Source organism: Mangifera indica, chromosome 4 (assembly GCF_011075055.1).
Source record: "Mangifera indica cultivar Alphonso chromosome 4, CATAS_Mindica_2.1, whole genome shotgun sequence".
Taxonomy (NCBI): Eukaryota; Viridiplantae; Streptophyta; class Magnoliopsida; order Sapindales; family Anacardiaceae; genus Mangifera; species Mangifera indica.
The window spans coordinates 12362150-12385734 of record NC_058140.1 but is presented as its reverse complement, the minus strand read 5'-3'; the positions used below and the strand labels follow the sequence as shown (position 1 = coordinate 12385734).

At 32.9% G+C, this 23585-nt stretch overlaps 6 protein-coding genes across 6 annotated transcripts; all 6 read right to left on the bottom strand.

Annotated features, from left to right (window-relative positions):
* Positions 1 to 1599: 1599 nt before the first annotated feature.
* Positions 1600 to 3286, bottom strand: LOC123213382 (2-hydroxyisoflavanone dehydratase-like). Its single transcript, XM_044632810.1, has one exon. It carries the CDS (start codon positions 2840 to 2842, stop codon positions 1736 to 1738), a length of 1107 nt encoding a protein of 368 aa, XP_044488745.1. The 5' UTR covers positions 2843 to 3286; the 3' UTR covers positions 1600 to 1735.
* A 1851-nt stretch (positions 3287 to 5137) lies between these two features.
* LOC123214028 (probable carboxylesterase 1) lies at positions 5138 to 6212 on the bottom strand. Its single transcript, XM_044633712.1, has one exon. The coding sequence runs from the start codon at positions 6114 to 6116 to the stop codon at positions 5211 to 5213; it is 906 nt and encodes a 301-aa protein (XP_044489647.1). The 5' UTR covers positions 6117 to 6212; the 3' UTR covers positions 5138 to 5210.
* Positions 6213 to 6735: 523 nt separating this feature from the next.
* On the bottom strand, positions 6736 to 7911 carry LOC123214027 (probable carboxylesterase 12). The gene has a single exon (XM_044633711.1). The coding sequence runs from the start codon at positions 7796 to 7798 to the stop codon at positions 6887 to 6889; it is 912 nt and encodes a 303-aa protein (XP_044489646.1). The 5' UTR covers positions 7799 to 7911; the 3' UTR covers positions 6736 to 6886.
* Positions 7912 to 8837: 926 nt separating this feature from the next.
* On the bottom strand, positions 8838 to 10057 carry LOC123213251 (2-hydroxyisoflavanone dehydratase-like). The gene has a single exon (XM_044632644.1). The coding sequence runs from the start codon at positions 9888 to 9890 to the stop codon at positions 8979 to 8981; it is 912 nt and encodes a 303-aa protein (XP_044488579.1). The 5' UTR covers positions 9891 to 10057; the 3' UTR covers positions 8838 to 8978.
* A 6100-nt stretch (positions 10058 to 16157) lies between these two features.
* On the bottom strand, positions 16158 to 17213 carry LOC123213791 (2-hydroxyisoflavanone dehydratase-like). Its single transcript, XM_044633368.1, has one exon. It carries the CDS (start codon positions 17109 to 17111, stop codon positions 16206 to 16208), a length of 906 nt encoding a protein of 301 aa, XP_044489303.1. The 5' UTR covers positions 17112 to 17213; the 3' UTR covers positions 16158 to 16205.
* An 841-nt stretch (positions 17214 to 18054) lies between these two features.
* Positions 18055 to 21750, bottom strand: LOC123213790 (paramyosin-like). The gene is made up of 6 exons (XM_044633367.1): positions 21607 to 21750; positions 20062 to 21442; positions 19873 to 19949; positions 19645 to 19756; positions 19353 to 19469; positions 18055 to 18624 (listed from the first exon to the last, which is right to left on the bottom strand). The coding sequence occupies exons 2-6, from the start codon at positions 21412 to 21414 to the stop codon at positions 18274 to 18276; spliced, it is 2010 nt and encodes a 669-aa protein (XP_044489302.1). The 5' UTR covers positions 21415 to 21442; positions 21607 to 21750; the 3' UTR covers positions 18055 to 18273.
* Between the last annotated feature and the right edge of the window lie 1835 nt (positions 21751 to 23585).

The window sequence follows — 23585 nt, the reverse complement described above, 5'->3', positions numbered from 1 at the left end:
TCAAATCAATCGATAGTGTTATCAAACATGCAAACTTGAGTAATATTCAAAAATTGAATAAAAAATTAATGGCCAAACTTATTTCCATCTAATGATTATTCTTTTTTTAAATTATCGTTTATTAACTTTAAAAGCTTAAATATTTATTCATTTATTTTTTAATAAAATCTTAAAATAATGATTTTACTGTTGATAATAACAATAAAATCTAACAGAATAATAAGTATTTAGATTTTTAAAAATTAATAGATGAAAATATGGAAAAAGAGTAATCTTTAGGTGGAAATAAGTCATTTGGCCAAAATTAATTTGATGACATCAATGATCAGATTTGTTAGGTAGGGAGAATTTAATCTCTTATGATTGTAGCTTCGGTAACAAAAGTAGTTATGTGACAAATTCTTTATGCATTTTTAACGAATCAACAATTTATGGGTACATAATTCGTGTCATAAGAGCATGGATATCTCTTGTCATCTAGACAAGTGTATCCGCTTAACACATGCACATTCTCTTCAAGTAAAAAGATGCTTGGGCTGATCAATCACGGCCATGTGTCTACCCATATTCAAACTACCAGGGTTGGCAACTAATATAATCATCACTTATTAGTAGGCTTGCCAATTAAACCTATTGAAATCAAGCATGATATCTTTAGGCTCGAGCCTTATTTTTTCGGGCCTGAGCTTCGTCCTTTCTATTTTGTATTTATACCAAATTCATCAATATTTTTTGGCTTTTAGGCCTTCCCCTACAAATTTAAAAACTTTCAAACTCACCCCTACTATCCCTTACAAGATTGAAAATCTGACAACTACACCTAGCCATTATAGTTTCTTCATCTTCATTAATTGAATCAACATCCACAATTAGAATTTAGTTTTCAAACTCTAGTGTCATCGCTAGTGTCATTGTCAGTGGTCTCTCTCTCTCAACACTTCCTCTCCCTCCGGTGATCTCTCTCCTTTTATCTGGATGCCAAATCAGCTTCAAATGAAGGTAGGGAGATGAAAAGCTTCAATAGGAAGACAAAGATCTTGTCTTTGTCTCCTCAGCTTCATTAGACGTTGATCGGGCATTCAGGTGAGAGGAGAGAGATTGTTGAAGGGAAATATCGTCGACAATAGCGTCAGAGATGACACCGAAGTTTGAAAATTAAACCCTAGGGGAGAAATGTCATTTTTTAAAACTTGACCTAGGGAGGAAATTGTTAGTTTTTAGGGTTAAGGAGAGAAAATAAAATTTTAGTTTATTTTTAATATTGTATATGAAATGATAATTTTGCCTTTAAAACTAACAAAGTTAACTGCACATAGGTGAATAAATAATATTTTCAAAGTTAAGGAGTGGAAACCTAAAAAAAGAGTATACTTTGGGTGGGAATAAGTCCTTTGGCCTTTTATTTATATTTAGTATATGATATATTCTACTTCTCATATTAATTTTATTCCAGAACCAAAGAGACTATAATTCTGACTTCAATGGGATTCACATCTTTATATCAGTTGTATTCTTCTTTAAATTGACTTCCCAAAGGGATGAAATTTACAAGGAAACAATTTAGAAAATGAGCATAGATTAGTAGTAATAATAATATAAATGAATAAGGCATTAATTAAGAAACAGGTATTTGAAAATGAGAATCCACCCACATTGTTCTTTTCTTGAAAAACAACTCTAATCTCATAACCATACACAAACTGAAATAACCAAAACATCTCAACAATTACTTTCGTTATTCTTCTTTCATAAAAGAGACAAATCTCTGAATAAGAGCAACAGCCTTCTCATTACTTGAATTCTCCATATGAAAACAATGGTCTTCTCCTTCATTTTCTATAATCTCTACACTTCCTTCCCACCCACTTTCTTTCAATTCCTTGTAATAATTTCTGCCGACTACATTTAAATGATCTTTTTCAGCCACAAACATCAGCACCCTTTTACTCCCCAGCCTTGCTAGATCCCCTGCACTCGGTTTCAGCCTCGGATCCTGCAGCCCACCGTTTGATGGACACATGTAAAACCACATTTTATCATCATCTGTCCCCCCAAAATACGGATGCACCAAAACCATACCTGCCAAGTTCACTCCCGGTAACCCGAGTGACCCGATCCGAACAGCTAAATTATGTGAGATGTTCCCTCCAGCACTCTCTCCACCTATGAAAACCCGTCTGAAATCAGCATGATCATTGATCCATGGCTCGGGTCCATTTCCATGTACATGACCCGCCAGCCACTGGAGCCCAGCCCATGAATCCTCATAACACGCGGGTATGGGTCTATCCGGGAACAACCCGTATTCAACCGATACGGTAATAACATTTGCTTCAGCCGTCAACAGAGTGAGATACTTCGAATGGAGAGGAGAGAAAGCTGATTGGAAGCAAAACCCACCACCATGGACATGGTAAAGAATCGGGAGTTTCCGTGTCGAATCATGGATCTTGGGCAAGAAAATACGAGCTGAAACAGCGGGTTGAGATGATATTTCGACATCTTTGATTCGGACCCCGGTTATCGGGTCATCCGAGGGAGGAATCTTTTCTGTGGACCGGAACTTTTCGATCCGGCCGTCTTTGTAGACTCTGAAGAAGCGAAACTCGTGAGCTATTTGATTCGGATCAATTGGATTTGGGCGATGGTCAGATGTGAATGAATGAGCATGAGTATGAATTCTGCACTCGGGTCTTCTAGTGCCAGTAGTGAATGAATATTCAGAAGAAGCCATTTTTGATAGAGAAGTTTTGGGTGTTAATAAGTTAACTTGAATGGCGGTTTTGAAGCTGTAACTTCTGTATAATGCTGATGAGAAATAGTGAAGACAAAGAGAAGCCATGTGCACAGATTGAAGGAGCAGCTCAGAAATCTCAGAACTGACAAACACAAATAAAATTCTAAAACAATATTGTTCTCTGTGTTCCTTAAAAGTTTGTTTTATGGACTTTTCATTTTCTTATCAGATATCGAGTTTGCAACGAGTTCCAACAAGAGCTTGAATTGCTTTAGTAAAGGAACAGAATGTGATGGATGTTGGGTTTCGGGAAATTTGCGATTGACAAAAAAGAAGCAGTTTGGTGAGGGAGGAGAACGAGAAGTTGCGGCTAGGGTTTTAATTTTAGATGCAGTGAAGATCGAAGAAAGATGAATTTTAATTCTGTTTATTTTTTATATTTTACAACTCCACTACAAATCCGGCCACCCCAACCCGCTAATTTCAACGGCAGATTTTCTATGTATGTATAAATTCAAGTTTTAACTGAAGATATTTTAAATATTAATTTTTTGACTTAAATAATTGATTTGTTTTTTTTTTAAATTGGTCACCCCGTTACGCTTTTTATCTTCATAGTGTTTTTATTTTAAAATTTAAAAATATAATTTGAAAAAATTGAAAAATCTCATTTAAAAAAATTTAAGAATGAAAAACTGTCATTTGAAAAAAAAAATCATTCCATTAATTTTTAATTAGGCCAAAGGACTATTCACCTCTAAGTTTTAGTGCATTGTTAAAGTCACACTCATAGTTTGAAAAACCGAAAATCTCATCTATGGGCTAACTTCTGTTAAAAAAGTAAAGGTAAAATCGTCCTTTAATTAATTATATTAAAAAAATATAAAATTCATTATATTTTTTCCTCACAGTTTTAGAAACTAACAACTTCACCATTGCCTAAAGTTTTCTAACTTTCAAAGGTAACACTCTCCCTCCAAAAAAACCTAAAGATTATTTTCCAAACATTCTTCGACCACCATCTCTGGTAACCGATGATAATGCTTCAACCCATAATTTGTCGGCTACCAGATCTTCACTCTCCAGTGGAAGAAAAGACGACGAAGATGCTTCTTTGTCAATTCTTCTGGAATCGACAAAGATGAGTCTTTGGTACATCATTTAGAAGCTGTGGAGATGGCCGGTAAGATAGTGGGTTGAAGCTCTTTCTTCGGTAGCTAGAGAGCCTCTAGAAAATGAACCCAAGGTTTTGGGGACGAAAATAGGAGAATGTTACTTTTGAAGGTTAGAAAACCTTAAACATGAATAAATTTGTTAGTTTTTAAAACTGTAGAGAAAAAATATAACAAATTTTATATTATTTAAATATAATTAATGAAATGATAATTTTAACTTTAATTTTTTTAACAGAAGTTAACTCATGAGTAGAACTTTGAGCTTTTCAAACCCTATAAATATAACTCTAAGAATACATTAAAACTTGGGGGTGAAATAATCCTTTGGCGTTTTAATTATCATGCAATGGAATGATAATGTCAAACTCCGAGACGGCGTAGTAACAAAAAATTTTGATTTTTAATTGTAAGCCATAAGTAAGACGTGTTAGATAATTCAATTTTTTAATTAAAACTAGGCCAATAGAATTATTCCCACTTCAAGTATCCTCTTTTATCAAGATTTTATTTATAAATTTTCAAAAATTCATAAATCCACAAATTTATTAACTTTTGTTATTATTAGAGATAAAATTATTATTTTAAAATTTTATTTAAAGAAATAATAATTTTTTTTATTTTTCATCTCAATTTCAAAAATTAATAATTTTTTTATAACTTAATTTTAAAAAAGTTATTTTTTCACCTCCACCATTTAGATTCCTAGAGTTTGTATATTTTAAGGTTAACAGTCATCCCTTTCAAAATTTAAAACATTACACTTATACCCCTAAAGATTTATTTCCTATTTCTGGTGATCGTTCTTCTCGATGATTCTCTCATGCACATAATCAACCCCACCACTAATACGTTCTCTCCCCCTCTTTTCAATGGTTTTTCGACACAAAAACCACAAAAAATCTTGTTGAAGTGCTCCAATTGTAGCATAGATCTCTAAAAATAAATTAAGTTAGAAATTAAAATGAATTTTTAAAATTAAGGGGAGAAATAAGGGTAAATTAATTTTTTTCAAATAAAATTTTAAAATTATCATTTTATCTCTAAAAATAATAATAAAAATTAATAAATAAGTAAATGTTTAAGTTTTTAAAAATTAATATGAAAAACTTGGGGAAAGAGAAATTTTGGATTGGAATAAGTCCTTTGGCCTTAATACAAACAGAAATAAAAGAGAAAGCAAGCGAAACCAATCTTTAAGAAAATCTAGTAACCAACATAAGTTTTTATTCAAAATACATTTTATTTCATCAATTTTATTGTTATATTACAGGCACACTTCAGCTCTTAAAATTATCAGACTAATTTTGTCTAAGAAATGAAACAAACTTATTGGTCACCTCCACAGCCTTGTCAGATTTGGGATTACGCAGATTGAAAGTATGCTCTTCGCCGTAACTCTCAAACACCTCAACTCTTCCACCCCATCCACTTTTCTTCAAATCTTCGCCGTAATTTTTTCCCACAATATTCAAATGATCTTTCTCTGCTACAAATATCAACACTCTCTCACAGCCAAGCTTGGCCAGATCCTCTGCCGGAGGTTTCAACCTAGGATCCTGCAACCCACCGTTATTCGGACACATGAACAGCCACATTGCATCATCTCCCGTCCCACCAAAATATGGATGAACCAAAATCACCCCAACAACCTTTACACCGGGTAACCCGATCGTCCCGACCCGGAAGGCCAAAGTATGCGATATATTACCTCCGGCGCTGACTCCACTGATGAAAACTTTGCTGAAATCAGCATGGTCGTTCAGCCAAGGTTCAGGACCATTTCCACCAACGTGGGAGGCCACCCACTGGAGTGCAGCCCATGAGTCTTCGTAACAAGCGGGTATGGGTCGGTCCGGGAAGAGTCCGTACTCCACGGAAACTATGATGGCTCCAGCTTGGGCTGAAACGGTGTTACAAAAGAGATGGTACCGTGGAGCAAAAGCGGACATCATGCAGAAGCCTCCGCCGTGTACTAAGAATAAAAGAGGGACCTTTTGCTTGGGTTGGGAAAGCGTAGGTATGAAAATACGGGCAGAAACAGGAGGTTCTGATGAGATGGTAACGTCTTTGGATCGGACACCGGTGATGGGATCATCGGACGGTGGAACCTTGGGACAAGGTGGCTCGAATAACTGGATTCTGCCATCCTTGAAAACTCGGAAGAACGGAAACTCTTTGTCGATTTGGGAGTCGGTTGATGCCATTGAAGATAGAGAGGGTAATAAGATGGGAAGTCTTATCTTCTAAAGAAGATGAAGGAAACATTTTGTAGGTGTGGTGGGAGCACGCGGATGAACTAATTATCATCACCCAACATTCAACGCTAACATTCATAAGTCTTATTAGTGTCTATAATTTTATATAGACAACAAAACAAATCATCGTCATCAGTGGAGCCAAACTTTTTTCACAGCAGCGAGGAGAGTGGAGATGGCAGTAGAGAGGGACGGGAGGATGTATCAATCCCATCTTTAGTCTGGTCATCTCCACTATCAAAATGTCAAAAATTTTCTGTCTTTTCTCTATGAAAAATCCCTTTCTTTCTTTTTTTTTATAAATATATTCTTTAAATAAAATATAAATATGTTAAATAATAAAATTAATTAAAATCAATTTATAATTTTAAATATCATAAATATTTTATATTAATTACATAAATATATACAATAAAAATAAACAATTATATTAATATAAAAAGTAAACATAGGGATAGAGATGAGACCAGGCAAAATGGGAATGAAACACATATATTTCCATGTTGTTTGCCCTCGCCTCTTTCCCTATTTTATTGAAAAATTTCTTCTTCACCAGAGTTAGAACAGATTGAAGATCTTAAATTAGGGCCGAAGCTGTTATTTATAGGGGAGACGAACCATTTATTCTAAAACAGGTAGACAAGTCATAATACATACTTGAGTTATTATTACACAACAAACTGGAAGATAACCCGACAAATTATCAAACTAATTTGAGACTAATCTTCTTTGATAAATGAAACAATCTTACCCATCAATTCCGCCGCTTTTTCACATTTGGGATTACGCATATGGAAGACGTGCTCTTCACCATGATTCTCAATGAGCTCAACTTTTCCACCCCATTCACTTTTCTTCAAATCTTCATAATAATCTTTCCCCGGAGTATACAAATGGTCTTTCTCCGCCACAAATATCAACAATCTCTCACACCCGAGCTTTCCCAAATCCTCTACGGGTGGCTTCATCCTCGGATCCTGCAACCCGCTGTTACTTGGATTCATAAACAGCCACATCTCATCGTCTTCAGTCCCGCCGAAATAAGGATGGATAAAAATCACCCCAACAACTTTAACTCCTGGTAACCCGATGGACCCGACCCGGAACGCCAAAGTATGCGAGATATTTCCTCCAGCACTGTCTCCACCGATGAAAACTTTACCAAAATCAACGTGATCGTTCAGCCAAGGTTCAGGTCCATTTCCACCAACGTGGGAGGCCACCCACTGGAGTGCAACCCATGAGTCTTCGTAACAAGCGGGTATGGGTCGATCCGGGAAGAGACCGTACTCCACAGAAACAACAATGGCCCCAGCTTGGGCTGAAATGGTGCGACAGAAGTCATGGTAACCTGGAGCAAAGGCGGACATCATACAGAAGCCACCGCCGTGAACGTAGAATAAAAGAGGGAACTTTTGTTTAGGGTCCGTGAGTTTGGGGACAAATATACGGGCGGATACAAGAGGTTCTGATGAGATCGTTACGTCTTTTGATCGGACGCCGGTGACGGGATCATCGGACGGTGGAACAGTGGCCTTGAGGAAGGGTGGAAATGTTAACTGCACTCGACTGTCCTCGTAAACTCGGAAGAACCGAAACTCCTTGACGATTTCAGAGTCAGTTGACGCCATTGAAGATGGAGAAAGTAGGTTTACTGTAATGATTCAGTGGAAGCCAGATCAGGGAGTGCTCTTCTAGAAAACGTTTTATATTTACGCTCATCAAACTTTCAACATTTGCCATCTATAAGTCTTTGTTTAAATTTTTTAGTTTAAAATTCTTTTTCAATATTTTATTCATAAGACAAAGTGCCGAATGGCTATTTTTCCACGGCCATAACAGGGAGGACGGCGTTTTTCAAGTCAAATTGATCCAAAGGATTCAAATTTATTTTTTTAAGTGTAAAATTTTTATTTTTCATAAATATTTATAATTTTTTATATTATAATTAATTAATTAATTATATTATATTATAATTGTTTTTAAATATTATAAATAGTGCAACCTATAGATCTAACACTTATGTTTACAACCCAATTTAGAACGCGTATGGATCCAACATGCTACATTGTCGGGTTGAACCCATTTCTCTTACCTTGGATTGGGCCTCCATTTGGCCCAACCCAATTGCCTCAACAATAACTGAGAAGCATCCAGAAATGTTGATATTCTGGACAACACATCATCATCTAGATCGATGCTTCTGGATGACACATCATTATCCAGATCAATGCCTTTAGACAACAAAGTGTCATCCAAAAGCGTCAATGCTTCTAGACGACGATGCATCATCCAGATCGATGTTTTATCCTTCAAAAACGTCAATCTAGATGATGATGTGCTTATAGATGCTTCTTTGCCGTCATTGAGTCATCAGAATTCAATGAATCAATGGCTCACCTAAAAAATTGAAACTCTAGGAAGAAATTATAATTTTTTAAAATTTTATTTTGGAGAAAATTATTAATTTTATAAACTAAGGGGAGAATGATATAAATTTTTAAGGGTTATAAGTTTAATAGTAAAATAAGTATTTTACCCTTGTCTTTAATAAAAAATTCGTTTATAAATAAATTTTTAAAATTTTAAATAATTACAAATATCTTATAAAAATTAGACTAAAATTTAGATGAAAAATAACTCCCTACCCTTATTATAATTATATTAGAATTAAAATAAAATAATTCTGTATTTCTGAATGGTTGACAGATGATTGGGTAGATGCCGATATTAATACGACAAAGTTTTTTAGAAAGATTCTTCACGAGGCTGAGACTACCAAATTAACATTGAGCTGGCTGGTACATTAATCTACCAATCTGCTTTTAGAAATGAAACAACTTTATTGGTCAACTCCACCGCCTCTTCGTATGCAGAGTGGCGCAAATGGAAGCAATGATGTTGGCCATGATTTTCAACAAGCTCAACTCTGCCTCTCCATCCACTTTTCTTCAATTCTTCATAGTAATTTTTACCTGCAACTTTCAGATAGTCTTTCTCAGCCACGAATATCAACACTCTCTCACACCCAAGCTTAGCCAGATTTTCTGCCGGCGGATTCAGTTTCGGATCTTGCAACCCACCGTGAATCGGATTCATGAATAGCCACATCTCATCGTCTTCCGTCCCACCAAAAAATGGATGAATTAGAATCACCCCATCAACTCTCACACCCGGTAACCCGATTGCCCCGACCCGATACACCAAAGTATGTGAGATATTCCCGCCTGCGCTATCTCCACCGAAGAAAACTTTATTGAAAGTAACATGATTGTTTAGCCAAGGCTCGGGTCCGTTTCCATTTACGTGAGATGCCACCCACTGAAGCGCAGCCCATGAGTCTTCATAACAAGCGGGCAAGCGTCTCTCCGGGAAGAGTCCGTACTCGACCGACACGACGATGACGTTAGCTTGAGCTGAAACTCTGCTGCAGAAGTGATGGTATTCTTTAGAAAAGGCAGACATCATGGAGAAGCCGCCGCCATGAATGTAGAATAAAAGAGGGAACTTGTGGTTTGGGTTTCTGAGATTAGGCATGAAAATACGGGCGGATACAGGAGGGTCTGATGAGATGGTTACGTCTTTTGATCGGACGCCGGTAATGGGGTCATCGTACGGTGGAATCTTGTCCCAGTGAGACCGAAATAACTGGATGCGGCCATTTTGATAGACTTGAAAAAACCGAAACTTTAAAGCTATTTGGGAGTCTCTTAATTCTGCCATTGAAGAAGCAGAAGGATTCTTGTCATATAGAGAAGTTGTAAACCCTGCCGGCTATATAAATACAACCACAAAAATTTTATAGATTAGCATTTTGCTCATATTTTCAAAATTTAAAGGACATGAACAGAATACAAAAATTTGTTTAATGTGAACGAAAATCTTGACTTTGATATTCACCTAATTTCTTCACACCTAACAAATATATATAGAAGGTTATTGATTTATAAGGAACCATATCTATTCAAATTTGGTATAGATAATAAGGCATTTTAGATTGTATTTACAATAAATTATTCTAATTTTGATTGAGATATATTATTATTTAAATAAATAATATTATATGTATCTATTTCAACTATATAATTAGGTATATAATTATCAATAAAACTATGTGTACCCACTTTGGATACACAAATGTGTACACATTTATATATGTCATCATGTGATTGGATGATTTTGAATTAAGAATAAAACAATAATCAATCATATGATGACACATATGAGTGTGTATACATTTGTGTACCTAAAGTGGATACACATAATATTGCTCTATAATTATAAGTATCATCATATGATTGAATATTATTTTGTTCTTAATTTAAATTCACCTAATCACATAATAATACATATTAAGTGTATACCTATTTATATACTTAAAATATATATACATAATTTTATTATATTTAGATTATCTCCTCCTAAATTATATTTGAAACTCTGGTAAAAAAGTAATTTTCTCTAATATATTAATAGTAAAAATTACAAAATTGTAAAATGATATAATCCTTGCGGATACATATTGAAATTCAACGTAAAAAACATGGTAACTTTATTCATGGATGAATCATGTGAATAATACAGCAAATATCATGTGAACTCTAGATGAGATATGCAATTTTTTAAATAAGAGTAGTGTTATATACATAACTTTTATATATAAATAATGATATATCATTATGTAATTTGATAATTGAAAATTAAAAATAAAATAACATTCAATCACATGATAACACATCGTTATGTGTGCATACAATTGTGTACATAATTTCATTATTTAAATAAATATATAATTTTTTTACCCTAATATCAAAGGAATTTGTTTTATTTATTGTAAAAATATTTGAATTGAGGTACCATCTTACAAGTTGCAAAAAGAATATAACCAGACTCAAGATTTCCCAACAAAATATAATCCTCTTTGGGGTTAAATATCAAACAAGATAAATGTTATGTGTACACCTTTTTTCTCAGTTAGGTTCATCACAATTATGACATAATTCATGTAGAATTGTTTCTCAATTTGGTGAAGTTGATATATTATCGATCAAAGGAAAAAGATCAATGTTATATGTTTTCATCCCACCCTCTAAATCTAATATATATATAAAGAATTTAAAGTTATTACAAAATTACCTTAAATCAAATACATATTTACTAACAACTATAACCTTAGTAATTTTTATTACAAAATTGTCACTCATATTTTAACCCTAAATCTAGATTTCATTTTTCTTCCATATTTCACTTCACTGTCAACACCTAGTCAAAGTTTTTTTATCCTATGGAAAGTATTTCACAATGATTTATTGCTACATTTACCATTGATATGTTATGGTAAAGCTGTTTTTATCTTTCCATTATTATTTTTTTGTTTTTAGGATTTTATTATCCATTGCTGAAAATATTTGGGGAAACTAAATGTATAATTGGTGAGATTCGCACAATGCATTACATAGTTTCCTGTGATGATTATATTTTTATCTAGTTGTATTTGCACCCTATTTAAGTGTTTATAGTTAACTTGATTTTCTATTTTAAGTATAAGATAGTTATCTTGCTAGGTTTTTCTCATATTGTGAGATTCCTTGCCATTTGCTAGTGACAGTTGCATGTCACAACACTGAGAGGTGTTGGAGTTCAAGTGCTGACAAAAGAACCTTTGTGTCTTACCCAGATTTTCCAAACTTAGTTTTAGTGTAAGTAAAGTTTTCACATTTTGATTTTTTTTTTAAGATTAAAACTAATTTATGTGGTTGATTTATGTTGTTTCAAATTTGATCAACATGTTTGTAAAATAACTATTATTATAATAGGTTTCCTCCATTTCCAGAAGCTATAGCTTTTGGCGAAAATCGAAAAAAACAAGACATTACTTATCATCATCCAAAATTGTTTGTTTTATAGAGAGAGGATAATATTTATATTATCGTTACTTTTGCTAATTTAGTGGCAAAACATGTGTGAACTTCCTTTAATATCATGTTTTTAATGTTTACTTTTGTAAGTCTACCTACCTTGCACCTCACATGTTTATAGTTAAGTTTTTATGTTCAAGCTATTGAAGCTTTTGTATTGTTTATTAATTGTATAAAAAGGCTGATGTTAGATTATTTGTAACAATATATGATGTTATTGTAAACTGATATTAGATTGTGCAGAAAAGCTAATGTTAGTTGATGTTAGATTGTGTAGAAAACTTGATGTTAGATTAATTGATGTTAGATTGAGTAGACAAGCTCTAATTATTTGCACATTAATTGGTAGGCTTTGAAGGAAACTTGAAATTTTAATTTCTTGATTAACTATTGATGCATATATGTCATCCTTGAATTTAATAGAATGGTTTTTATTTTTAGATCTCATACATGTTTCTAATAATAAAATTATGAATTCTCTTCCTTCTAAAAATTATTATTTTATTTTTTCTAATACAGGTTCTTGTTCAAGATTTCAATTGTGCATTCCAAGAGAGTATTCTTTTTCAGATAATTTTAATATTTTACTTGTTTAAACATGATGAAATGAAGAATATACTTAATCATAGAGATTTGAGAAAATATTAGGGTGAAGATACTCTAGTTGTAGTGATATATCTATATTTTCTTCTTTCATTAGAATTTAACAGAAGAATATGCCACTTTTGAGTTTAACTTGTATTATGAGTTTTAATATTTGTGTTCTATATTAACTTGTATTCTAAATTTTGGACTATTTGATAAGAATGTCTACTGAAAACTTTTTGGTTAATAAAAAAAAAAACATTAAAGATGTTAACATGCAAAATTCTCAATCCTTTAAAAAATTCACATATTTTGAAAGTGGTTATCATACTGCAACTCCAGTAGGAAGTAATTAAATGCAATTGTCTGTTGATAAAAGTAATAAATTAAGTCAGGAGATGGATAGTCCTTGTTCAAGCCCTCTTCAAAATGCACTTGACAACTCTCAAACAATTGGTAAGTGAGGGAAAAAATGGCACCAGACATTTACATGATCATCATAAAATTTGTCTGAAGAGAAAATATCAAGATGTAGCACAAAGTTGCTTGTGAGATCTCATAGAGAGAATAATAAATTAACATTATCCATTTGTCAATTTAATCAAAAGACAAGTAGAAAAGACCTTGCAAATATTATTATACTACATGAATATCCTTTAAGCATGATAAATTATTGTGGGTTCTAGAGATTTTACAACATCATTCAACCTTTGTTCAAGATGGTCTCTAGAAACACCGTTAAAAAGGATATAATGAATATTTATGATGTTGAAAAGGGTAAGATAATGAAATTGTTAAACAAAAATTTAAGGAAAATTACAATCACTTGTGATTTGTGGACTGCAAACAACCAAAATAAAGGATACATGACTATTACAGTCCACTTCATCAATAACAAATGGAAGTTATAAAAAAGGCTTATAAGGTAATTTTTTTTTATGTTTTATGTCTTTTAATATATATATATATATATATATATATATATATATATATATATATATATATATATATATGTATATATATATATTAAACAATTTTCTATTTGAATTGTAGGTATACGAAAAAATGTGATTTCTAAGATGTTGGTCAGTTGTTTTTATGAGTAAAATATATAGAAAGTTGTCCACATTGATTGTGGACAATTGTTCCACTAATGATGCAATTATTAATGATATCTTAAATAAATTACCACGTTCATCATTTATGTTTTATGGTTCATTGTTTCATATGTGTTGTTGTGCTTACATTCTCAATTTAATTGTTTAATATGGTTTATCTATAATTAGTGATGAAATTACAAAGATTCGAGAAAGTGTTGCCTTTTGGAGAGCATCACCCAAAAGGGGGGAAAATTTTGATAGAACAGTCAATCAGTTGGGCATTCAAAGTACAAAAAAGTTATCTCTTGATTGTAAGACTCGTTGGAACTCAACTTCTCTTATGCGTAACACTGCTTTGATTTATAAATAAGTTTTTTGTTGGTTAAAGCTTTGTGAGAGCCATAATATAAATGTTTACCAATGGAGAAAAAGTGGGACTTAGCACAAGATATTTGTGGAAAATTGAAAATATTTTAGAATGTTACTCTACTATTCTCTAACACTAAATTTCCGACCGCAAATAAATATTTTCTTAAAATTTGTCAAATCAAAATTCATTTGACAAAATGACTTATGTGTGAGAATGTCATGATAAAAAAGATGACTGCACAAATGATTGAAAAATTTAACAAATATTGGAGTGTGATTCATGGTGTTATGGGGGTGGTCATTGTTTTAGACCCTAGATTCAAAATAAAATTGTTAGATTATTTCTTTCTTTTGATATATGGAGATGATGACAAAAACGAAATAATTAGAATTCAATAGTATTATCATGATTTGCTTTATAAATATCAATTTGAGCGTATAAATAGTACAAGTCAAACTTTGTTTGAGTTATATTCTTCTCAATCTAGTTTTTGTGGTGATGAGGAGTACCTAGCAGATTTTGATATGTTTATTAAATAAAAATCAAGTAATATCTTAAGAAAGTTTGAATTGGAATGTTAATTAGAGGAGCAACTTTTACCTAGGAGTTCAGACATTGATATATTGACTTGGTGGAAGTTAAATAGGTCTAAATATCCAACCTTGCAGAAGATTGCTCGATATATTCTTGCTATTCTAGTCTTTACTGTTGGGTCTAAGTCTGCATTTAACCTGTTGGAAAGGTAGTAAGTCCACATTGCAATAGACTTTATTAAGGTACATTGAAGGCATTGATGTATTCTCAAAATTGGTTATAGGTTGACCTAAAAGGTAATAAAATAATTTTTTATCTACTTTAATATAAAGTTAATAATTATTAAGTTTTGTTAGTCCTTAATTTTTTTTTTTATTTTCTTAAAAGGTGAAAAGTCATGTTCAATAATCTACAATAATAATGATTCAAAAGATAGTAAGTATTTTTCATTAATCTCTCAAATCAAATCAAATAATTAATTTTATTTTCAAGTGGAATATGAAGCATTGGTTTTTAAAACATTGTAAGAATTTATTATCTATTTTTTTGCATGTGTTGTAGTTGATAATTGATGACATGGACTTGAGTTTCATTGTCCAACCTTGATGTTTGGCATGTAAGTGGATTTCGATTTTTCAATATATTTTAATTAGTTTTATATTTTTAATTACAAATTCACTGATATTTCCTATATAAACTACTTTTAAATTAATTTTGTTTTTGAAATTAATTATTGCAGGTTAGTTTTTAAAATGTTGTTTTGTATCAATATGAAGAATTAAAGAAGATATCAATATGAAAAGCTACTAATGAAGAGATTGATTATTGCATATTGTTAAATTTTGTGAAAACTTTGTATTCGAACTAAAGTAACAAGTGAATATTTTATACCTTTTGTATCAAATGATATTTTGTGAAAATATGATTTATTTTATCTATTAAAAAACATGAAAGAATTAAAATTTATATTTATGGGTACAGGGAGAAGATTTTTAGTCGCTCGGACAAGCAAGAGATTTTTCTCTACGAGCACGGGGAGAGGAGGGGAGGGGAGGGGAGGGGAGGGGATGGGAAGGGGATTTTCCCTTGCGGAGAGGGGATGAAAATTCTTTGTTATTCTCATAACGGAGACAGATCAGAGACAAAAATTGATATCTCCTATGAAGACGAGAACATGGATTTATATTTTCTATGGGGACAACGACAAAGATTGATATCCTCTCTTTATCACAAATTAAAATCTCCTATCCGTCCCTCCCTGTTGCCATCCCAGTGTCAAGCAACTTCTCATGTAATGTAATTGATTTGACTTGGTTGATCGGAAGTATTTTGAATAAATGTTTTAATGGTTAAACTTATTTTATTATTCCTTTTAATTAGTTTTATCTCTTATAATTGTCTACTTAAATAGTTTTTTAATTTTTTTCATCAAAAAAATTTTACACGACTAACTTTAGAGCTGAATCATCCAGTTCCATTGAAAAAAAAAAAAAAAGTCGCATTTTTTTTAAATTTATTGCAATAACGAGATCTAAGCTTGTTTGATAAATGAAACAAACTTGTTGGTTAACTCCACAGCTTTTTCGTATTTGGGACCGTGCAAATGGAAGCAATGTTCTTCCCCATGATTTTCAACCAACTCAACTTTCCCTCCCCATCCACTTTTCTTCAATTCTTCATAGTATTCTTTTCCCGGAGTATACAAATGATCTTTCTCAGCCACGAATATCAGTACTCTTTCACACCCAAGCTTATTCAGATCATCCGCCGGCGGTTTCAGCCGAGGATCCTGCAACCCACCGTTGGTTGGATTCATAAACAACCACGTTTCATCATCTTCCGTCCCACCAAAATACGGATGAACTAAAATCACACCATCTACTTTCACACCCGTTAACCCAATTGACCCCACCCGGAACGCCAAAGTATGCGAGATATTCCCTCCTGCACTGTCTCCTCCGATATGAAGTTTGCTGAAATCGGCATGATGGTTCAACCAAGGCTCAGGTCCATTTCCACTGACGTGAGACGCCACCCACTGGAGTGCGGCCCATGAGTCATCGTAACAAGCGGGAATAGGTCGGGTCGGGAAGAGTCCGTACTCGACGGAGACGACTATGACGCCTGCTTGTGCTGAAACGGTGCTACAGAAGTTGTGGTATTGTGGAGAAAAGGGAGAGAGCATGCAGAAGCCACCGCCGTGGATGTAGAGTAAGAGAGGAAACTTGTGCGTGGGGCTTGTGAGTTTAGGGATAAAAATACGGGCGGATACGGGAGGGTCGGAGGAGATGGTAACGTCTTTGGAACGGACTCCGGTGATGGGGTCATCGCAGGGTGGGATCTTGTCCCAGTGTGGACGGAACAACTCGATGCGTCCGTCCTTGTAAACTCGGAAGAAGCGAAGCTCTTTGGCAACTTGGGAGTCGATTGATGACATTGAAGAAGAGAATTGGTAGATCGGAATGAAGGTAAGATTAAGATAGTGAAAATTTTCAGGTGTTTGATCTTAGTTATGGTGATGATGCGAATACATATAGAGCCCTACAATTTGTTGTTTCCATGATCACCTAACATTCCACACTTCAACTGTTAAGTCCTTAATTTTAAAAAGAGCAAAGAAAAAAGAACCTTTAATGGGCCATCCATGCCTTCCTGCTATCGCATTTTTTGTAAGCAGTAATCCCATCGGAACTAGGTTGTCCGCATAATTATTAAATTGTATTAATTAAGAAAATAATTATGATTTGTTATAAGAAAATAAGAATATATATAATTAGATTTAAATTATAAAATTAAAATAAATCATTTAAAAATTATAATTTAATTTTTTTTATAAAATGGTATAGTTTGAGTTAATAAATTTTTTAAATACAGTTTTTTGTTTGAGTTGTGGTTTGTGTTATTTTTAAATTAAATCAAATTGTATTTCTTTTTTAAAGTACATATACGTAATTATATTTGATAAAATTTTTTAATAAACAATTAGTTATTCAACTTTATCAAAACCTTTACAATTATTATAGAATAAAGATAATTAAAATTTAATAAACCTTCGAAATAAATAGAAAAACAAAATTTGAGAATATGATTAGTAGGTTAACACATCCTTCTTTTATAATCTAGTATTTTATTTTTATATGTCCAACGAAACCAAATTATAATTTTTTATTTTGAATTGGTTTAATTTGAAATAAAATAGTTTGAATTAATTTGATATTTTTTCAAACTTTTTTTTAGTTTAATTCGAAAATTTTTGCAAATAGGATCTAACCGAGCTTCGCACACCCCTATACAGCAATTTGAGTACATGAAACTAGACAATGAACCTTGAAAAATACAGAAACTGGGAATAGAAGTGGTAAGGTGAAAAACAGAGGAACTCAGGCAGAAACTTTGCTGATCTTTTATTGCAAACCAAATCGTGATAAGAGATATTAAGAAATTAGTCATGATAACAAGAAAAATTACTTCCAACTTAGGGAGCCTTGAAGAATGAAGTTGTGCTAGAAGCTACCATATTTTTTTTTTTTTCATTTTTGTAACAATTTGAGTTTAAGATAAATACAGTAACAAGGAAAGAGAAAAGGAAACACTTATATTCAGACAAGGGGTTCAGAGAGCTCCATTTCATTCGAGGTCTGTTGTTGTGAATCAGGTTTGCGGATGCCCACAAAGTCCATACCAAGCCATTGCCATGGCCAGCACACATATCTAGGTCTATTTCGGCCTCTCGAGTCTTCCATTGTTTCATATTCTTCAAGCTGACGGCTCAGCTCCTCAACTCTTTCCCTCAGCCTGGATGCTCTCATATCTGCCAACCTCAGTGATTTCTCAGCCGCATCTCTTGCTGCCATAGCAGCAGCAGCTGTTTCTTCTTTGAATTTCAGCTTCTTCTCTGATTCCAACAAAGCCTGTTTCATCTCTTCTAGTTCTTGTTTAAGTCCTGACAACTGCATGATACAGCAGAAACCATAATGTACAGTGAATATATCAGAATTTCTATGCAAACCTACTGAACAAAAGGAGGGAAGAGAATAAAAATGATAATATCAAAGAGGTCATTTAATGCATGATATAGCTGTGTAACATTAAGCTTTCATGTATAGCATCTCAAACTTAGTAACATAGCCAAAATGCCTCAGCATCATCAGAACAACAGCCCTTCAAAGTAGCATTTTGCTGATGCATCTAGAGAAACTGGAGAAAAGTTAGAATCAGACAAATCAGGCTTGCACTGGTGTTCAGGCATCAGTTGGTGTGGAGTTGGCTTAGATAGTTAACTGGATATATAGAAATTCATTACAAGCTTTATAAAAAGTTTCCTATCTACACATTTTCCTTTATGCACCCAATTCTACAGAGTATGCAGTAGAATTCTAGTATAAAATAATATCCTCATTTTTCTTCAACAAAGGTTAACTTTACAATTCCGGTTATGAAACTTATTTCTTCTTAAATACCAAGTATTAACCAATTATATTAGGCAATGGTAATAATAATGTAGAAAAATTTAAACAATTACTGATAGATGTTAGCATCAATGAACACTCATCCATGACTTTTCAGATTCTGCACATTAATTAGTATCTTGTTCCACACCTGTGACACAGGACTATCAGGCAAGAAAGTATCTCTCACAGGTCTAACAGGATCAATCTAGCCAAATTAGCAAGCATACCTGTGACACAAACTCTTGTTCCACACCTTTGCCTGCATCAGCCTCTTGCTCAGCTGCTGCTTTCCATCTGGTAATCTCTTCTTCAGCAGCAGCAATGTCCAGCATAAGCCCCTCAACCTTCACAGAGATAGGCCAAATCATAACTCAAGGTAATAGAAAACGCACAGTTCTCTAGTAATTTGACCATTCAACAAATGGTTCCACAAGAATGCTTACCTAGTAATCAATCAACACAACTTAGAAAAAGTAATATTTAATTGTTGTACAACATTCAACAAAAGACAGTACTTACATTTTCATTTGCCACTTTTTCCTTATCTTTGAGTTCCTCTATTTGTTGCATTCTATGGCTGAGCTCCTTGGCTTGAAACTCCACATGTTCTTTAAGTAAGTTTGACTCTGCCCTTAAAATATTGAAGTAGTAACCAGAACAGAATAATATCTGGTCAGTGAATGTTGAATGAGCATATGTGATTAGAGATAGTAGCAGCTTTATGAGTTTGTAAACAGCAGAAAGTACCTTAATTCTTCCACTGAATGCTGTAGCCCAATGATCTCCAGTTGAGATTCCTTCACAATATTCTCCAAAGCACCAGCCTGGGTAAATGCATTAGGACCTTGTTAAGGACAAAATGCTGCTAAGAAAGTGAATTCAACCAACAACTAAGAAAAAAGCACACTTCATAAAGTAAGTCAAAGGAAAACTCACCAAAGTGTATATTTCATCCTCCTCAGTCTCCATAACAGCTTCACTAGGAGAAGCTGGAACCTTCCTGTCTAGAAGCTTACCGAACTTAAAATCTATCCCAGATTCTCTTAAACCATTCTCTGCTACCTGAAACAACTCATTTGTTTTTGAAGATGTATCTACTGTGATCCTCTTTGACAAAGCACTCCTGAGCAATGAACCAATATGTTCTTTTTCCTTAACCAATTGGCCTACTGTTTCATTCAAATTCTTCAACTCACGATTCTTCTCCTCTACCAAATCCCTTGTCTTCTGACCCACTATTCTCATTAACTGATATATAGACTCCATTCCTGCCAACGTAGCACGTATGTTCTCTTCCATATCAGTTTCCTGTGGTAGAAATAATGACTCAGACAGCTCAAATTGATCCATATTACCATCATCAACAAACTTAATCACATTATAAGCTTGGTCATGAATTTTGGATACATAATTCAACTGATCAACCAACAAAGGCCTCTGAGATTCCATTTTAGTTTCAATATTCCTCAGCTTATCATCATACTCACCCACTAACTGCCTCAGCTCCAAACCTTGATTTTCTAGCTCAGCAATCTTCTCATCTTTTTCTTTCACAGTCTTCTCCAAACCCTCAATAATATTGCTTTTCTTTGCAACCTCCTCTCTCAATCCACTAATGGTGGCTTCAAGCTCCGAAACCTCAATGGCAATCTCAAAATTTCTCTGCTCCATCTGCTCTCTCACGTCATTCCTGGACTTTGCAGTTGAATCAATTTGTTTAACAAGCTCTTCTACAATCTCGTTCGTTTTCTTTATGATCCCATAAGCAACTGCTGGCAAGCCAGTATATTTCTGTGACCTGGGCAATCCATTGGCCGAGAAATTCTTAAAATTACTAACTTTACCTGATATTTTATCAATTCCTGTCACTAACATGTGAGCAGAATTCTCAATTTCCGATTTTAATCCATCTCTTGCTTTCGTCATTTCATCTAACTGCTTCAAAATCTCATCTTTGGCATTATTAGCTTCGGAAACTTCCGTTGACAACTTCTCATTCAATCTGGTAACCTCTTCCTTCTCACGCAATGCTTCGTCTCTCTGTCTCGCATACTCATCTCGCCTCTTGATTGACTCGTGTGCTAGGGCCTTCAACCTATTGAATTTCTCACTCAATTCAGACGTCGAATTTTCCGCCGCTTGTCGCGCTTGCCTCTCGCGATTTAACTCTGCAAGCACTTCCCTATATCTCTCGACGGAAACCTCCTCTTCAGATGAATCTCTCACATCGATCTCACCTTCCACGTCACTCAGCACCGCATCGCCGTCATCATCACCGGCTGTCGCCATAAACCAAAATTCCCGTACTTATCAATAACTGTCCAATCAAACAACAACCGATCACACAAACCAACAGATTTCACAACAAGAATCTATTTGGCTCGTAACGTATGAAACACAAACCACTAATCCACTTCCCCAATGTTGAACGTAATTAAGTTTTCTTGAAGAACTGTAAATTTCAGAACATCGTATTCGTACCTTAAAGAAGAAAGGGGCGACCAAGCGAAACGAAACAAACCACAACGATAGCTACCAACCAGTCTCTCTCGCTCTGTGTCGATTATTTTTAAAAAATAAAAGCCAGAAACACAATTTCCCACCCTTTTTTGGCCCCATTATTTTTTCCACCCTTAACTTTAAAAACAACACTTTTCTTCCTTATGTAAAAGGCAAAATACTATGGCCCACCCAACGTTTGATGAATCACAATTTTCACCATTAAATTTGAAAAAATCAATTTTCCACTAATTGGTCAAAATCAACTGTTTGTTTTAATTGTCAAAAAACAATTTATAGCATTTTTTCAAATATTATAATAAAGATATAATTAAGATTACTATAACACATCTATCAAACTAGATTGTAAGCAATATTATAAAATGTAAATTTTTTTCTTTTAATATTACTATGGGTAAATGGACATTTATTCACCCCATATATATTGAAAATATAGCTCTAGCCCTTAATAATTTGTAATCTGAATAAATTACAACCCCAAGTTATTACATTTTGTTTGGATCTTTAGAGTATAATTATCATTTTTGAAACTATTAAAAAGCATATTGAAAATTTTCAATTGCAAAAACACCCCAAATTTTTTTTTAATTTCATAAAACCTACTTTAGAATTTTATTAACACTCCTAACACTTTCAAAATTACAATTTTTCTCAAATATACAATTATATATTAGAGACACTCTTTACTATATTTGTAGTAGTAATTTTTTATTATTTTTAATTGAAATTGCTATAATTATGATATAAAAATTAGATAATAAAATTTTGGAGGTAAAGTGTTGTTTAGTTTTATTTTTATTTTTTTTACTTTTCAACAATTTTATAAAAAAATTAATAAATTTTGATAAAAATTTAAAATAGTGAAAAATTAACTTTTTTAAACTAAGTATGAGTCATCGTTTCACCAAAACTTTGGTAGGAAATAGAGATTTGGTCTACGTCAAATTTCAATCATAAGTTTAATAAGTATTTTTGTTAGTTTTTAAAATATAAAATATTAGAATATCAGTATCACCTTCATCGAATACAAACAAATTTATTTTCTTTTATTAACTTAAAATTTTATCATTTATAATCCTCGTTAAAATTTTTTTTTTTTAAAACCCAAACTCTTAACCATAACTTTTGTTAATCTCAACTCCGCAATCACACTGATTAAATCATTCAAATTCAAAATTATGATTGAAATTACATCAATTATAATTTGATTCTAACTGAATTACATAAGACTCCAACTTAATTATATTTACATCATCCCATGTGTTCATGTTGAATTGAAATCACATCAAATTGTAATTGCTTCATCTTAATGTGTTTGTCACTAACTTTGTAAATAACCTAACAAATTTTATTAGTAATTTTACCATGCAAGGAAGAGACTTTCAAACTTAAATTATAGAAAATTATGTTTAATCCAATCTACAGTGAAAAGTAGTTATTCTGCATACCTTAAAAAATATTAGATTTTTCCTTTTAGTAGACCGATATTCACATTCGTATTGATTAACCATTAAATCAGGAGAATAATTATTAGATTCACAATTACTGTATCAAATAAATAAAAGTTTTTGTAAATATTGTATATAGTACTATCACATCTTAATCATATTGATGAAAATATCATATTATAGATATTGCATTATTGCTAAGATGATTCATTAAAAACGAGTACAAATGTGGATTGATAGAAGTCATAAACTAAAGCCCAAAAAAGCACTACTTCTGATTGATGAAGTGAATCATTTTCTGAAGCACTAATTAGAATTCAATAGTATTATCATGATTTGTTTTATAAATATCAATCTAAGCATATAAGTAGTAGAAGTCAAACTTTGTTTAAGTTATCTTCTTCTCAATCTAATTTTTGCGGCGATGAGGAGTACTTAGTAGATTTTGATGTGTTTATTAAATAAAAATCAAGTAATATCTTAAGAAAGTCT

What these genes read in the sequence shown, in the direction of transcription:
- LOC123213382 (XM_044632810.1), bottom strand. Translation starts at nt 2,842, where the DNA reads ATGGCTTCTCTTTGTCTTCACTATTTCTCATCAGCATTATACAGAAGT.
- LOC123214028 (XM_044633712.1), bottom strand. Translation starts at nt 6,116, where the DNA reads ATGGCATCAACCGACTCCCAAATCGACAAAGAGTTTCCGTTCTTCCGA.
- LOC123214027 (XM_044633711.1), bottom strand. Translation starts at nt 7,798, where the DNA reads ATGGCGTCAACTGACTCTGAAATCGTCAAGGAGTTTCGGTTCTTCCGA.
- LOC123213251 (XM_044632644.1), bottom strand. Translation starts at nt 9,890, where the DNA reads ATGGCAGAATTAAGAGACTCCCAAATAGCTTTAAAGTTTCGGTTTTTT.
- LOC123213791 (XM_044633368.1), bottom strand. Translation starts at nt 17,111, where the DNA reads ATGTCATCAATCGACTCCCAAGTTGCCAAAGAGCTTCGCTTCTTCCGA.
- LOC123213790 (XM_044633367.1), bottom strand. Translation starts at nt 21,414, where the DNA reads ATGGCGACAGCCGGTGATGATGACGGCGATGCGGTGCTGAGTGACGTG. An exon ending in AGGATGAAATATACACTTTG is followed by an intron (nt 19,950 to 20,061) that starts GTGAGTTTTCCT and finishes GCATTTACCCAG; the next exon opens with GCTGGTGCTTTGGAGAATAT. An exon ending in AAAAAGTGGCAAATGAAAAT is followed by an intron (nt 19,470 to 19,644) that starts GTAAGTACTGTC and finishes ATCTCTGTGAAG; the next exon opens with GTTGAGGGGCTTATGCTGGA.